The sequence below is a fragment of the Quercus lobata genome, chromosome 11 (genome assembly GCF_001633185.2).
Source record: "Quercus lobata isolate SW786 chromosome 11, ValleyOak3.0 Primary Assembly, whole genome shotgun sequence".
In the NCBI taxonomy this organism is placed as follows: Eukaryota; Viridiplantae; Streptophyta; class Magnoliopsida; order Fagales; family Fagaceae; genus Quercus; species Quercus lobata.
In genome coordinates this window covers 17,357,967-17,375,618 of record NC_044914.1, presented here as the reverse complement: position 1 = coordinate 17,375,618, position 17,652 = coordinate 17,357,967, and the positions used below count along the sequence as shown (strand labels likewise).

Sequence of the window (17,652 nt, the reverse complement as noted above, 5' to 3'; positions counted from 1 at the left end):
TCATATTCATTGGCCACATTGTTCTCATTTTTACAGGATTTGGAAGAGGTGATTGGTAGATAACTGTACCTTCAAATCATGTTTTCTCTCAAAGAGTTGCTTCCATCATTGCTCTCAGCTACTTTTGTGATGCTAGTAAGTTCCGTAGTAAAAGAACTCATACCTCCTGTAATCCGCGATTATCTCTTCGCCATCTTTAGGCGTCGATTCACTTTCATTATTAAAGAGAAATGTGATCTCGATAGAAATGAAATCTTTGAAGCTGCCACAACCTACCTACGTTCCAAGGTTACTAGTGATTCAACAAAATGTCTCGAAGCAAGCAAAACCATTAGGCAAAAGAAACCAACCTTTGATATTGCAATGGGTCAAGAGGTTCTTGATCGCTTTGGAAACATTGAGCTCAAATGGAAGCTTATGGAAAAAGGAGATCTCACTAAGCAAAATCGTCAGGTATTTTTTGAGCTTTCCTTTGAGAAAAAATTTGAAGAGATTGTGCGAGAGTCTTATTTTCCTGAAATAATAAGACGTTCTGAGACTATAAAAAAAGAAGAAGAGATGGTAAAGCTTTATAGCCGTGAATCTGGCTGTCTTGATGGTCGTGCATGGAGGTCTGTTAATCTTGAACATCCAGCTACATTTGAGAAGCTGGCAATGGAACCAGAGCTGAAGAAGATGGTCAAGGATGATTTGGACAGGTTTGTTAGAAGGAAGGAGTTGTATAAGAAAGTTGGCAAGGCATGGAAGCGAGGGTATTTGATTTATGGCCCTCCGGGTACCGGCAAATCAAGCTTGATTGCTGCCATGGCTAATTATCTCAAGTTTAATATCTATGATTTGAACCTTTCCGGTAGGTTGTCTGATTTGCAGTTGAGAAAAATTTTGCTTTCTACATCTAATCGTTCAATACTGGTAATTGAATTCGAGGATATAGATCGCGCTGCAGAGTTGAATGATCGAGAGCGACGTGATGAGTTGGTTAGCATTTTTTATTCTCATAAAAACTAGTCTGCAATTACTCCAATATATTTATTGGCTCCATACATATCCCAACAATACACACTTATTCAATTAAATTCATCTAAGAATCACATTGTCTAATAATTATACACTTTGGTCAGTTTTTGTGTGATTCTAATTACATGGATTTAATTGAATGATGTATAAAATTTAAAAAAAAAAAAAAAAAAAAGTCTTATATTGAATGTTTATTAGATCGAAATGAACTATAAATGATTACACTGAGTTTCAATTATAACCTTTTTTTTAATAGGAAAAAGTGTTATAATTGAAATTTCTCTTAATCAATTGAATAGATTTCTTTGGAGTATAATGCAAATATAAGTAGCACTTTACTTTTGACAATATCTCTATCTAGCTATATAATTGATTGCCAGTCATTTTACTTTGTTGATTTAGGTATCAGTTTTAGGACCTATTATTCATTTTTCAATGACAAAATAAGTATGCGAGTTTGTTTTTGTTAGATTTGTCTACAATTTTTATGAGATATTTAGCTCAATGAGTCTAGTTAGTTTCTGCCCTGGAAGAAAAATTTTCCTACCATTAGATACATGTACCATCCGGTTTGAGTTTGAGAATTAGTATGTTTCCACCAAAAAAAAAAATGGTAAAAAGATTGCCTTCCAATTATCTCTCTTAAATCTCATGGAAATTAGAGTTAATGTATTGACTATGTCAACAACCATGACCACTAAGACACTACCGATGCAAATGATATTATCTTATGATTTCATCTACCAATATTTACGTTCATGTTATTTTTCAGTTCACACTATCGGGTTTATTGAACATCATAGATGGATTATGGTCGAGCTGTGGAGATGAGCGCATTATTGTGTTCACCACCTATCATAAGGATCGGCTTGATCCTGCTTTGTTGTGCCCAGGGCGCAAGGACTTGCACGTGCACATGTCATACTGCACCATGGATGGGTTCAAGCTGTTGACTTCTAATTATCTGGATATCAATGGTGACCACCAACTCTATAGACAGATTGAAGGATTGTTGGCGAATGTAGAGGTTACCCCAGCTGAAATTGCAGAGGAACTTTTGAAGAGTAGTGGTAATAGTGATGATGTTGTTCTCGCAGGACTAGTCAAATTTTTCAAGCAAAAGAAACTTGAGAAAGCAAAGGCCGCAAAGGTAAAGGAACTTTTGAAGAGTGGTGATACAGATGTTGATGTTGAAGGATTTGTGAAATTTCTCAAGCAGAAAAAACTTGAGAATGCAAAGGCTGCAGAGGCATGGCAACTTTTCAGTGATGATATTGATGTTGATGTTGATGTTGATGAAGGATTTGTCAAACTTTTAAAGCGAAAATATTTTGACTATTCACAACTTAATTAGGTAATTTCAAAAGAGATGGTTCGTGTTCTCAAGGAATTAGTAATGTTCCCAAGCCATTCTAGAACTAGTCAAATCGCATTTAAGCTTTTCATCTGGGTGACCATGAGTGACTCCCTGCTGGTGGTGATCCTTATTTGTTCCTCTCCTCATTTCTGAGTTTTTGTTCTCTTTGTGAAATAATATGTATTGTATCAATGTGCGGGTGTGCACTGCTGTGAATCTGATTATGTACTTATGCAAATTGTGAGACCATGTGTGTGAGATGTTGGTGATTTAGAAAAGAATTACTAGTTTGTTGAATGGATATTTTGTATTACGCTTTTTTATATGTTTTGCTTTTTGCCTCTGATCACTTTACTTTTATTGCCGGTAATGTTTGACTCTCACGCTTTTTATGTGTAACAGCCCTCCCCTCTCTCATTTAGTTACAGCCCCACCTTCATTGAATGTTCATCTTTAATTAGTATTTAATCATTTAATGCTTTGGTGAGAAAGCATATAAAAAAGTCTTTGGAGGTTATTTTATGTTCTTTGAAAAAAACTACGCAAGTCAAAGATGTATATCAGTGTTACTTATTTGATTACAGTACTGTGAGAGAATAGGAACTGATCGCATAAGAGCATCCACAGCAGATGTGGCAAAAAAAATGTCATTTTACCACATTAAACACCTACTTTATTATTTTACCATATCATTTTACAACATCCCATTCATCAGATATTTTATAATTCAATTATATACATTAAAATAATATTTATTACCCATTAAAATAATATATTATCCCCCATTATCATCATCATCAGCGATGGCACAACTACCTATCCAACCCAGTCACAGCCTCGCCGAACTAGCCATGGCCACAGCTCCGCCAAATTAGCCAGAGCCACCACCCACTGCACATCCCAGAAAAACTGAAGCCCACCCACTACACAAACCAAAACCCACACACGACACAAATTGAAACTCACAAAAGCCACACAAACTGAAACGCAAGCCACCACACACGGCACAAACCGAAACGCACCTACTGCATAAACCGAAACCCAAGCCACCACACATGACACAAACCGAAACCCACCCATCGCACAAACCGAAACCCAAATCAACCAATAACCAAACACAATAAGAAAGAGTGAGATCAGAAATCAAGCTAATTAGCCTTCACGCTTCTGATTTCAACAGCCACCACAAGCTCACCAACTGCCACCACGGCACCACCACAATCTTAGCTATTCACCACCATGGCAAACCCAACAAATCAAGCTAATTAGTCACCATCATCATACAACTGTGAACCCACAACCCAACAAATCAAGCTAAAGAGAGAGATTAGAAATCAAAAATCAAATCCGCTCCGTTCTGCAAATCCGCCGCCTCTGTCGCCGCTGCTGCCGATTTTGACGAAGTCGCGGCTGCCTTTCCTCCTCTCTTGGCCACCGCCGCCGCCTTCTTCTTGCTCGCGTCCGATTGTGAGAAGAGGAAGAACGGGTTGGGATTCTTGGGAACTTGGGAGAGAGAGAGAGAGACAGATTCTGAGAAGGGAGAGAGAAAATCAAATAAAAAAAAGAGAGGAGAGAGAAAAGTCGAATAAAATATTAATTTCTGGTTTACAACATTTGTCCGTACCGTTGCAAATTTGCAACGGTATGGATATAAGTGGTATAATTTTACAATATTTGCCATATCTGATGGGGTGCTGTTTTTTGTGTTTGGTGTGGGATATGTGCCAAATATTTAGCATTTGGCACATATCCCACATCTACTGTGGGTGCTCTAAGAGCATCAGCAGTGGGGCTTCTATATGCCAAATGTTATGAACATTTGGCATTTAAGCCCCAAAACTACTCAACAATGGGAAGGCCATATGCTAAATGCCACTTCCAAATTTGGGATTTAGCTACAGTACCATCTCAAATGTAAGATGGTACTGTAGCTGAATGGTATAAAAAATAATAATTTTTTATACTCTCAAACCGTTTTAAAACCGGTAATTTCTCTCTCCTCTCTCATTTTTTTTCTTTCTTTTCTCTCTCTGCCTTCTCTGTTTCTCATCCCCTTTCTCTCTCGCCATTTTGAAGCTTCTCTCTTGGAGCTCACGCCAAATCACCAAGCCAGATCGGAGCTCACGCCTGATCGGATTTATAGATCGGCGTGGTGGCGAGGCTGGTGGCGCGGCTACGATGGGCGTGGTGGTTGGAAGTCAACGCGGTGGAGATCGGCGTGGAGACCGATGTGGAGCTCGGCATAGAGATCGGCGTTTGGTGGTGTTGACATGGTGGCTGGTTTCTGGGTTTGGTGGCCGGCGTTTGGTTGGTTGAGTTGCTATGGGTTTGCTGGGTTTGGGTTGGATTTGGGTGGCGTTTGGGTGGTGTTTGGGTTGGCGTTGGGTGGTTGGATTTAGGTGCGGTGGTTGTGAATTTTTCCGATGGGTTGGGGGATTTGTTCCGATGGGTTTGATGGTGGGTTTCGGTGTTTGCTGGGTTTGTTGGGGCAGAGGGTGGGTCTCCACCTTTTTCCGATGGGTTTGTTTGCTGGGTTTGTTTCGGTGTTTGTGAATCGTTTGTGTGTGTGTGTGTTGGCTCGATTGATTTGGAAATGGAGTCCGATTTTTTTGAATCGGTGTGGATCGTGGTGGGTCGTGGTGGGTTGTGGTGGCTCTGGGGCTGAGGATCGGCAGGTTTGGAGTTTTGGGTTAATCTATGGGTTTGATTGTGATTTTAATTTTGTTAATCTATGGGTTTCTGGGTTTGGATGGCCATGAGTTTGTGGCTGGTGTTTCTGGGGTTTCAAGAAAACGAATAGTTTGGGTGTGGTAGCAGCAGTTGGTTGCAGAGGTTATTTGGATATTGGGTTTTTGTTTTTATTTAGGTTTAAGAATATATTATTTTATTGTGTAAAAATATTATTTTAATGAGTAGGATAGGAAAATAAAAGTTGGGATGTTGGGTATATTGAAAAATGGTATGGTATAAGTAATAAAGTAGTTTTTTGAGATGGTAAAATAAGATAGGATTTGAGATCCGGATGTGGATGCTCTAATATGTTGTAATATGACTCTCACCCTTTCACTTCTCCCTTCTTTTTGTCTTCTGTTTGTTTGAGGATCCTGAAGTTAAAAAAAAATGGGTTTTTTTTTTTTTTTTTTTTTTTTTTTTTTTTTTTTAAATTTTTATAAATAACTTAATTTCTTTCATGTTTACACTAGCATTACTCAAATATGTAAAGTAAGATTAGAAATCAAATTCTTTTTGTCTGTAGACTTTACAGTATCAATGGATGTCATGTCAAAAAGGGCAACACATGCCACTTCTTTTTCAATGTTCCATTTGGATTATACTTTTTGGAAGTGCACTTCACTATAGTGGCGGAGCCACATGTATCCTTGGGGGCGGGCCTTGGCCCCTCCAAAATTTTTAATTTTTTTTTTATAATTTATGTATATTTTATAAATATTTAAAGGTTATATGAAAAAATATAGGAGTTAGCCCCCCAAAAGAAAGCATTGATCAAATAATTTAGTAATTTTTCCCAAAAAAGAGAGAGTTTAGAGTTGATATACAATTGCAATAGAATGAAATAGTTAGGTAGTAAGTTTTGTGAGTAAATAGTGGAAGTGTGGAACCCCTAATTTTTAGCTCAATTTCAATTCCAATTAATACGTTCAAATCATTCAACATTGATAATATATGCAATTTAGTTGAAATTTCCTATTCTCAAGATTTTATCAAGAAATAAAAAAACTCATATGATACTTTAATTATAACATTATGATATTGATTTGTCAAACATGGATGAAGTTTTGCAAACAATTTATATATTTTATATTTACACACACATACACATATATTATGTGGATTTTTTAGGGGAGTGTCTATTTTTTATTTGAGTTTATCTTGACAGAATATATAGTTCGGCCTCCCCAACTCAAGATTCCTGGCTCCGCCACTGCTTCACTAATGAAATGTATACCTTCAATTCCTAGAGCTCATATTGGGAACAAGGGAGACAACCAAATGCGAATGTTAATCTAATATTGTTATGGAAAACAAAGCAATGGATGAAGGATAACATTAATGGGGCCAATAAACCTCTCCTGTTGCCATGCTCGATCAACGCATGTTGAAATTGATTTTCACTTTAGTTTGAGTTATGATAGCCAATAAATCTCTTATCATCCTTTTCTTTTCTTCTTTTCTTGGGTTCAGTTGGGATCAATTAGCAAACATTTTTTTCCAAGTGCTTATCTTTGTCCAGATTTGTTCTTTTACAAACCAAGATCAATGTTGTTCCAATACAGTTGGCTTGAAGGATAATGACTATTAAATAATGCAAAATAATAAGAAATTGCAACCATGATAGCTCTTGTGGTCGCTATTGCCTTTTGTATAGATTAGATGCCTAGAATAGATATAGATGTTGCTGTAGTATTTGTTGAAATTCTTGAGACAATGAATGCAATAGTGTTTTGAAAAGAAAGGTGAATGATCTTCAAAGTACATTAGAGTGGAGAATGTATTAATTTGCATGTAAATATTCATTAAAAAAATGTGGTTAATTATTTGTAATATGAAGTTGTATAGATTTGTAGCAAAACTAAATATAGATTTTGCCTTCAAGCCTATTAAACTGACAAAGGTTAGAATCCTTCACATATAGTTTTCCCATTGTTTTAAATTTTCAAAAAAAAAAAATATATATATATATATATATATATATTGTCTTCATTTTTATTACCTACACTTCTTTCTCTTTTAGTTTATTCTTGCTGGGTTAATTAGGCTCTTATGAAATTTGATTAACTTTAAACTTGATAGGTCAAGAATGTATTGACTCCTTGTGATAAATTAACCAATTAATTAGCCAAGTTAATTAATTAATTCAATTTGCATGCAATAAGCGCGTGATAGCACAAACAAATTACCAAATAACTAAATGCAGCGGAAATTAAATGATACAGGTGATTTGTTTAGAATAAAAAAAAAAAAAAACCGAGGCAAAACCCCACCGGGTGAATTTAAGTTCACCACTCTCGAGAATCCACTATTATCAAAACAAGCGGTTACAAGTAAAGGAATCTCAGTACCTTATACCAACCTACAGTTGAACCCTTACTCCAATACCTAATTGGACTTGTTCTGTCATGACAATCTCTCCTTTCAATGCATAGCTCCTAGTACGTGACTAACCAATAGATGCGCAGATCCTAGTACGCGACTTAATCACCAACTTGAGAAAGATGTTGGCTACAAAGTTCTTCAATTCATCACACGATGGAGATCACGAAACTCCTTGGTTACAAAACCCAATGGCGTACAAATGCAGTAGCTTCTTCAAGAGAAAGATGAATTAGGGCATATGTCTCCGATTCACAATATGCTTGTGAAAAACTTTTGCATTAAGTTGCATCAGCTGTGACGGCCCTTAAAACAATCCTTATATATGTTTAGGGTTGTGAGAAAAGAAAACCCAAACATCTATTCACAGATTGGAGTGAAATCAACTCCGAAAAGCTTATTTTCATAAATCTCGATAGATAGCTTATCTGTCGAGAAGCTGTCAAGTATCGGGCTTTAGCAGTTTTTTAAACTCGATAAATACTAGCTGTTGAGCTTTAAAATCCAGCACTTCTTCACTTGTTTCTTGGACAGACTTGCATAACTTTAACACTTGAACTTGAAACTTTGTTCCTTGAAGTATTAAACACATCCTAGATCTACCCAATTACAAGTAAAGTGCGTTTTGTCCAATGATTAGCCAATTACATAAAATATTGACATATGTTCCTAACATGATTTTTATATGTCCTAACAAAACTCATATTTCATGTTCATTAGAATTTAGAGGTGTGTGTTTAAAAGGAATAGATGGGATTCTAGAATGATGTTTAGGTAAAGTTTTGAAAATCCTTTATTTTTTATGATGGCATAATAGTGTTTTGGGTCTAACTATGGTGGAAGGATGTTTAATCCTAAGGAGTCACAATTATCAGACCTTGCAAGTATCAAACTGGCCTAAGTTCAACTTTTGGCCTTTTTCTAAAAGCCTTTCTAAGTATTTAGATTCATCTAGATTAATTTTTCTTTAATGCAATCACAGATTTGTTTTATCTCTATTACTATAAATATATGTGATTTTAAATTTGTGGTTTTGTTAACACGAGCTGGCCAACAGCTGTTAATAAACCAGCTTTAGGCCCCACTTGCATAGGAAATTGGTGGAGATTCACTTTTCAGATGCAATTTATTTTAGCTGTGAAGCTTGGTTTCTTTAATAAATATATGACAAAAATGCCCCTTTAACACACCTTTAACACATTTCCCTCCATTTCACTTTTATTTCCCACCCAATTTATCAATATTTTACTCATCATCTCCTTTCACTTTACCATTATCAAACCCACTTAAAATAAAAAATTAAAAAATTAAAAAAAAAAGTTGAAGAAAAGTTCAAATGTTCAATGAAGGATTCAACAATTATTTTGCAAGGAACAATAATTTTATTTTATTAGATTCATATTTATTTTTTAAAATATATTTGAATGAGGTTAATCTTTATGTTTAATACATGTTGTATATTATAGCACCAATAGATGAGAATTTAGTTGTGAGACTCATCAAGTTGTTAAAAGAAATTGTTGTGTACTATTGAAAATTCTATCTGTAAAAATAAAAAAAATAAATAAAAAAAAGGTTCCTAGGCCAATATTATAGGTACAACAAAACATGAAATCTCAAGTACTATATAACCCAAGTAACATATAAGAATATGTGCTCTGAAATTTAAAATATACACAAACTTACCTCCTGGCATGACTCTGTCCACAAATAATATAAAAGGCTCCACAAACAATATTAATATGCAGAATTATTTAACATGAAATTCATTGTGCCTTTGAAGTAGGAAAATGCATGGGACAAATAATTTCTTGAAATGCTTGCTCAAACTAGGTAAAGTAGAGCAGTTGTAAAAAAAAAAAAAAAAAAAAAAAAAAAAACCAAAACAAAACAAAGGGGTTGGAGCTTTGGTAAAAGATATAAGTGGAAAACTAAGAAAAGGGCAAAAGAAAAAGTGAAAATTTTTTTTTCTTTCATATTAACATGGAAAAACTAAGGGCATAAATAAATGTTGCAGGTGATAAAATCTAAGAAAAAATGGGAAGAATTGTAAATGTGGTGCTATGAAATTATGTTGTTCTTATTTTTATGCTAGAGAACATAGCATCTATTCATTATCTTATTTTATTTGTATCATGTTTTTTTCATTTATCCTAAAATATGATGTGGATTGTTTAAATCTTGTTTTAATATAGCACCAATGGATGAGAATTTAGTAATAAATGAGACTCATCAAGATGGTAAAATGAATTGTTTTAACTTAAATGAATTACTTCAAGAATGAACTTTTATTTTATTTTATTTGTATCATTTTTTTCATTTATCCTAAAATATGATATTGAATATTGATTGTTTTAATCTTGTTTTAATGTAGCACAAATGGATGACAATTTAGTTGCAAGTGAGATTCACCAACTTGTTCCAATGAATTACTTTGACTTATATGCACTACCTCAAGAAGTTACTATTATTTTTATTTTATTTGTAATCCATATTTCATTTAACATATAATATGATATTGATTTTTTTTTCCTTGTTTTAATATAGCACAAATTGATGATAATTTAATTGCAAGTGAGATACATGAAAATGTTTCAAGGAATTGTGTTGGGTTAAATGTGTTTCCAAATGACGGAAAAAATAATAACACATGTGGAGGGAAAATAATTGATTGGAATGAATGTCCAATAGATGAAACGGGGGTTATTGAAGAATACGAGGATATAAATTTAATAGAAAATGAGCCTTTTGTTGGTCAATGTTTTCCTAGTGAAGAAGAAGTTTTCATTTTCTATAAAAATTATGCAAATCAAAATGGTTTTACAATTTGAAAAGGTTGTTTAGAGAGAAAAAAAAATGGAGAAATAGGAAGATGTAGTTTCTTTTGTCATCGGGAAGGTAGACAACCACTAAAAATAGTGGATCCATCTAAGGAGTAACAAAATAGGAAGTCTTTAAATGTGAATGCAAAACTCATTTAACTATTGTATTGCAAAAGTCCATAGACATTTTCCCAAAAGAATGGCATGTCACTATTTTTGTTGTAGATCATAATCATGAATTGTTGTCCCCTTCAAGAGTACGATTTCTTTCAGCCAATCGAGTTATCACCAAAGATGATAAAAATTGCATTCTCTTATACAAAGAAGTTGGACTTTCAGTTAGAGAAATAATACGTGTTATAGAGCTTAAGAAAAATGTGAAACATGGACATCTTCTATTTTTTCAACAGGATATTTGTAATTTTTATGTGAAAATGAGAAAGATGCATGCTGTGAATGATGCCATGGATCTCTTACAATTTTGTAAAGTTGCTAAAGAAAGGAATTCTAAGTTTCAATATGCATTCACAACCAATGAAGAGAATAGGTTAGAGCATATTTTTTGGTCGCACCCTCATAGTTTTGGTTGGGACCAAAAATATGACGATGTGGTTGTTTTTTATACTACTTACAAGGTAAATGCTTATAATATGCCTTTTGGTATTTTTGTTGGTGTCAATAATCGTGGAAAGATGATTTTGTTTGGTTGTGCACTTCTTCGAAATGAAACAACTAGTGCTTTTCGATGGTTAATGAAGGTTTATCTTATAAATTTGTACAACTATTTTTCAATTTTATTTAATTAATTAGTGTTATAATATTAGTACATATCATTCAAAATGTTTACATATTCTAATAAATTTTTGTTTAATTAGCAAAATTTTGCATGTTTAGTAAAGAAACAACCCAAGGCAATTTTGATAGATCAAGATTCATGGATTACGAAGGGAATACCAAAAGAATTACTACCCACAAAATATGTCTTTTGTATATGGCATATTACCGCTAAATTTAGTGGTTGGTTTACATCCATTCTTTGTAATCAATATTTAAATTGGTGCACAGAGTTCTACAAGTTAGACTCATGTGAAGAATTTGAGGGTCAAAGGACTCAAGTTATGGAAAAGTATGACATGCTTACTAGTAAGCATGTAATTGGTTTATATCAAATCAAGTACTTTTGGGTACCATGTTACCTTTATGAACATTTTTTTGGTGGAATGACAACAACTAGAAGATGGGAAAGTATAAATGCCTTTATTAAGCGGTTTGTTAGTTCTCACATAAACTTGATCCAACTCATTAAACAAGTAAGTCCATACTTACCATTGATTTCTTTTGTTGTATAATTTTTTTAATTTTTTTAATTTTTTTTTGTTAATGTGGGGACAGTTTTTGCTTCAGAGGCCAAAGGCTAGACCATGTTGGAACCTTAGGCAATTTTTGTTGTCCCACATTGGAAAGAAAGCCTCCCTCTTTGCACCTTATAAGGCATGAACCAATGGTGATAGAGTACCACTAGTTTGGTTACGGTCTAGCCCTTGGCCTTTGAAGCAAAAATTGTCCCACAGTTAATATTTGTAGTCTTTATGTGTCATATAAAAGTTTTTAATTTATTTTATTATTTATAATCTTAGGTTGATCTTGCCATTGAAGATATTGAGCAAACACAATCACATGATACAATGTTGGAGACATTTAGAGGTTCTTCTTTAAGAACATTATCACCGTTAAAAGACCAAGCACACAATGTTTTGACGCCTTATGCTTTCAAAAAAAATTCAAAAGGAGTTTGAAAGAGCAACACAATATTCAGTTCATCAAGAAAACCATATGAATTTGTGCTACAGTATTATAAAGATGAAAATAGTCAAAAGCACAAGGTCTTATGGGATGGTGAGATGACTAATTGTAGTTGCAAGCATTTTGAATTTTGGGCTATACTTTGTCGTCACATTCTTAGAGTATTCCTTCACAAAGATTGTTACCATATTTCACCATTGTATTTACCATCACGTTGGTGTTGTGAAGCCTCATTAAGTGAAAAAGAATTGCTAGTGTTGGATGATGAAAATTTAGTAGGCAAGGAAAATGTGGTTGATGCCAATGTTAATGGTGTGATTAATGGAGATTGTTTCATTAATTTTCCTCTGCTATGAAACACAAAAGGTTGTCCAAAGCAAAAATGAATGAAAGATGGAAGAGAATTAGGAAAGCAAAAGAAGTGGCCTTTGCAAGAATGTTGGTCATAATATCTCTACGTGTCCAGAGAAAGAGACTTGTACTCCTCAAATGGTGCAAAAAAAAGAGGAAAACATGTACTTCAAGTGAAATGGGATTGAATCCAATATTTTGTTTGAAATGTTAGGTAGAAGCTCTTGAACTTGTATAACAAAAATTGTGACAATATTATTTTTGACAATCTTATAACATTGCTTCTTCCCTCACTATGACAATATTATGCCATTGTTAATTGATGCTTCTCTTGTATTTTTATTTTATTTTGGGTGTTATATTTTCATTTTGACGATATTATATCATTATACTTAAATGTTTTGGTTAGCTAAGTACTCTTATTAATTTTGATCAGTTGTGATCATGATATTTTAAATTGTACTAATTATGATTAAATATTCTTGAAAAATGAGCAGCAAAATTAAAAAATAAAATTATAAGACTACAATTGCAAATTAACCCTTAAATTTTATATCAAATCAACAACAATGAAAGAAACAAGGGAATTTTAATAAATAAGAAAGCATGTATGATAAAGTCACTATCTTCAAGGAATATTTGCCCTTGCACAAAATTGTCAAGGATAGAATGAAATTTTCCAACTCTTAGTGTTCGTGGCTTGTATTTGGTTTTAGATAACAAAGGCCATTCATTATGTGAAATGTAAAATTACTTTTTAAGCTTTGATTCCTATCACATTTTACAAAATTTAAATTACATTGAATAAGTACAAGTTTGCTCTTGATGATTGCTCTTTATCTTTGGACTAAGACACTGATCGATTTTTTGAGTAGACAAGAATCGATCCCGAAATCTATTTATCATTAATAGATGAAGTTTAAAGATTAATTTTCCAACAAAGAAATTTGGACCTTAGATTACTACCATAAAAGATAATCTTGTTTTTTAAGCTGGTGGAATTAGAAATTTCTCCCCCTTAACCCCTAACATCGTCCATGGTCCATTGTCTATTTCTATTAATTTTATAGAATCACCCCTCTTCATATTAGAAAGAAAAATTAAATAAACACCCATTCAAGTATTAATGTCCTTTTTTTTTTCTTTTAATATTTAATTTTTCCTCATATATATAATTCATTAATTTAATATTTTCTTTGCCTAATTGAATTTAGAACATCTAACGACTACTTTAAATATTATAAAATTTGTTGTGAAAATATTAGCATTACTTTAAAAAAGAATAAGAAAAAAAGAAACGGAACCTAGCATCACTGAAAGGAAGGAAAAGATGTTAAAACCAAAAAACTAATAAGTCAGAAGACTCAACTCTCAATACTCAAGATAAAGTTGTTTTAGGTGAGGCTTAAGTAGTGGTCAAAATTAAAGGGCATTTTAGTCCACTTGAAAAATGATTTGACTTTTTCCATCTAAACTGACACACGCTTAATACATCTCCGACCTTTTCAAACTCCTTAAAAAAATATGAATGGTTTATTCTAATTTTTATCATATTAACGTGTTATATAGCACCAGTTAACAACACCCTTAATATGTATGAGAAAATTTTTTATTCTCATTCTATAAATTTATCATCCCTCCTACTTGAAAACATGAATAAAAATACCATGAAATTACCTATATTAATTTTTTTATTAAAAAAAATCATAAATATTAAGGGTTTTAAAGTTATAAATACATATTTTTTTATTTTTTATTATTGTTGAAATATGTAATTTTTAAGGCCAAATATCAGTTCAATAATAGTAATAACAGTAAAAAGTATTAATTCAATCATTTATAGAATATAACAAGAGTAATAATACGAAGAAAAAAAATTTTAATTAAAAAAAAAAAGGCAAAGGAAAAAGTTTACAAACCATAGAAAACAGTGGAACGGAAGAAGTCATTAGAATTGACAAGACAAACTTGAATCAGCTTTCCTTTTTAATATTGCTATATTTGTTCGCGACGTGTGGCTTACAAAAACAAAACAAAGAAAAAAACAATTTAAAACACAAAAGAGAGTTTTCTCAAAAAAAAAAAAAAACACAAAAGAGAGAAGTGGACAACAAAGAGAGGCATCGAAGGAAGGACAACACGACACACAAGAATAAAAGACTCTGGCGGTGGCAGAAGCATAGGAGAGGACGCGAAACCCAGAAGAAGAAGAAGAAGAAAATAGCAGAAGAAGGGGCGAGTGGGTAACTTTCTTCACGAGACCAGTCACCGGCAACATCGTGAGCGACGAGGTACAAAACCCATGTTTTTTTTTTTCTCAGAGTCGAAGTTTGTTTTTGTTTAGGATTAGGAAATCAGTTCTAACCGAACTTCTTAGCCGACCTTTCTCTCATATATAATATTTATATATAACCCCAATAACCCACTCAGAGACACAACAATAATCGAGTTGTGAAAAACAAAGCCCTAATATTATGTATTAATTCCCTTCTAGTTTTTGTCGCTGCAGCTACCATGGACTCCGAGGATTACATGTACGACAGTGACGTCGAGGAGACAACCTACGACGATGACGATCCCTACTATTACAGCGACAAAGAAGAGGAGAACATAGCTGTTGGTGACGATGACGATGAGTCAAGAAGGAACAAGAAGGCAAAACAAAGTTACATTGTATTGAAAGAATCAGATATCCAACAACGTCAAGAGAACGATATCACCGAGGTATCCAATGTTCTTTCCATATCAAAAGCTGCCGCGACGGTGCTTCTCCTAAATTACAATTGGAGAGCGTGTGACGTTCAAGATGAGTGGTTTGCTGATGAAGAGAGAATTAGAAAAAAAGTGGGTTTATTTGAAAAACCGGCTTTTTTGCTGCCCAATAAACTTGGAAAAGTTGAACTAACTTGTTCTATATGTTATGAGAATGTTCGTGTTTCTATGATGGGTTGGGTTAGTTGTGGTCATCCCTTTTGTAGGGAGTGTTGGGAGAAGTATGTGAGTGTGGCAATTGAGGATGGGGTTGGATGTTTGACATTGAGATGTCCCGAACCGCGCTGTAACGCGGTGGTGGATCGTGATTCGATTGATTTGTTTGCTAAAAAGGAAGATAAGGAGAGGTATTCGCGGTATTTGATAAGGTCTTATATTGAGAGTAATAAGAAGTATAAGTGGTGTCCGAGTGCGGATTGTGAGTATGCAATGGAGTTTTGTGAAGGAGGTGACGAAGAGTGCTATGATGTTTGTTGCCATTGTAACAATGGGTTTTGTTGGAATTGTATGGATGATGCACATAGGCCAGTGGATTGTGAGACTGTGGCTAAGTGGCAATTGAAGAATAGTTCTGAGGCTGAGAATACAGCATGGTTGTTGGTCAATACAAAGCCATGTCCAAAGTGTGGAAAACCCATTGAGAAGAACCAAGGGTGCATGCACATGACATGCCGGAAACCTTGTGAACATGAGTTTTGCTGGATGTGCCTTGGAACATGGAAGGAGCATGGTGAGAGAACAGGTGGGTTCTATGCTTGTAATACATTCCAAAAGAATAAGGAAGAGGGTAAGTATAATCAGGATGAAGATATCAGAAAAAGAGCTGAGAAGCATTTGGAAAAGTATACTCATTATTACGAGAGATGGGCAGGCAATGAATCATCAAGGAAACAAGCTGTTAAGGATTTAAAGCAAATGCAAAATGACTACATGGTAAGACTTAGTGACCTAAGGGGGGCAACTACGCTCGAGCTTAAGTTCATTACAGAGGCCTGGTTGCAGATAATTGAATGTAGGAGAGTGCTTAAGTGGACATATGCATATGGGTATTACCTCCCTGAGGATGGAGACAAGAAAGCAAAATCAAAAAAGGGGTTCTTTGAGTACTTGCAAGGTGAGGCAGAGTCTAATTTGGAAAGGCTTCATCATTGTATGGAGAAGGATATACATAACTACCTCAACAAAGAGCGTCCAGAAGAAGAATTCAAAATTTTCAGAGCAAAGCTATCCGATCTTACCACAGTGACACGGAATTACTTTGAGAATCTGGTTAAGGCATTGGAGAATGGCCTAAAAGATACTAGCTTTCAAGAGGCTTGCAGTTCGCAAGAAGCTTGCAGTTCACAAGAGGCTTGCAGCAAGATAAATAGTAAGACATCAAGAAAGGGAGAAAGGACTAAGGGTAAGAGGAGACCTTAATCAAAAATATTCAATAGAATATGTTTCTTTGAACAAAGAATTCCATAGTAAAAAACAGTACTAAGCAATTTTCGTATGACTTCAGATATATGTTAAGTATTCTTTGTAATCGATCAAACACATTCTGGATTGATTTATTGTTATTACTATATATTTATCATTTTATGGAATCTATTGTGTTTCTTGTCTTATACCACTTAATTATTATGTTCAAGATCATTGGCATTGTCCAATAAGTTTTCAAGTTTATTACCTTGATCATATACAATGTGAACTTGCAAAATGGGCATCTATCCTTTTTTAGTTACCTTAAACCCTATATTTGCTTGATATTTGTATGGGAAGTCGAAGATTTTTCTTTTTTCTTTGCAAAATATACACACACAATTTAAACATATATAATTGACAATTTTGCCAAAAAATAGTTGAGATTGTAAAACAAATACACATAAAAGTGGCTTGGTCAAAATTCTTCAATAGTATAGGTTGAAACTCGATTTTCGAGCATTCTCAACTATTAGCAGTAGGTTGTACTTCATGACATAATACTGTGAAAGATAAGTCCTTACTTAGCTTATGTATTTGGAACAATGAAATAAGATGCAAGCAAAGCATTGTAAATGCATGGTTGATTACACCCTCTTGGATGTGAGATTGTGTTAGAATTCACTTAAAACTTCATTTTGACAGAATTACCTGTCTGGAATAACGCTAAAATCAACAAACTTGGCATAAAATCACTTGTATGCTGTGTATACAGAGATGCGATATTCTGGATGATGTTGCAACATTGACAGACAATTGGGTTTATCAAGGAGGAAGTATATTGCTTTAATTCCAAAATTAATTTTACCCACATCTGTAACAATACCTAGTAGACCAGTTGTGCAATGTTCTTAGTGATAACTTCTACAGCAAAGTTGGAGCATACATATGGACAGAATCAGAAACAGGTTTTGAAGATTTCTGAACAAAAGATTAAGGAAGAAGAACAAAGAA

The 17,652-nt window shown here is 33.9% G+C and overlaps 3 protein-coding genes across 4 annotated transcripts in view; all 3 read left to right on the top strand.

Annotated features, from left to right (window-relative positions):
- The window catches only part of LOC115969002 (AAA-ATPase At3g50940-like), a 31,649-nt gene extending 28,978 nt beyond the window's left edge, over window positions 1–2,671 (top strand). The window contains exon 4 of the mRNA XM_031088559.1: window positions 2,372–2,671. The gene's annotated coding sequence lies outside the window, so the exon portion shown is untranslated. The remainder of the gene's footprint in view (window positions 1–2,371) is intronic.
- On the top strand, window positions 48–2,371 carry LOC115966489 (AAA-ATPase At2g18193-like). The gene is made up of 2 exons (XM_031085718.1): window positions 48–978; window positions 1,790–2,371. The coding sequence occupies exons 1-2, from the start codon at window positions 79–81 to the stop codon at window positions 2,369–2,371; spliced, it is 1,482 nt and encodes a 493-aa protein (XP_030941578.1). The 5' UTR covers window positions 48–78.
- An 11,869-nt stretch (window positions 2,672–14,540) lies between the features above and the next one.
- Window positions 14,541–16,786, top strand: LOC115967284 (probable E3 ubiquitin-protein ligase ARI5). Of its 2 annotated transcripts, none has more exons than XM_031086361.1 (2): window positions 14,541–14,753; window positions 14,972–16,786. In XM_031086361.1, exon 2 carries the CDS (start codon window positions 14,977–14,979, stop codon window positions 16,651–16,653), a length of 1,677 nt encoding a protein of 558 aa, XP_030942221.1. In that variant the 5' UTR covers window positions 14,541–14,753; window positions 14,972–14,976; the 3' UTR covers window positions 16,654–16,786. The 2 variants fall into 2 exon arrangements, with proteins under 2 accessions (XP_030942221.1, XP_030942220.1); XM_031086360.1 differs by having other exon boundaries at window positions 14,542–14,753; window positions 14,957–16,786.
- The last annotated feature ends 866 nt before the right edge of the window (window positions 16,787–17,652 follow it).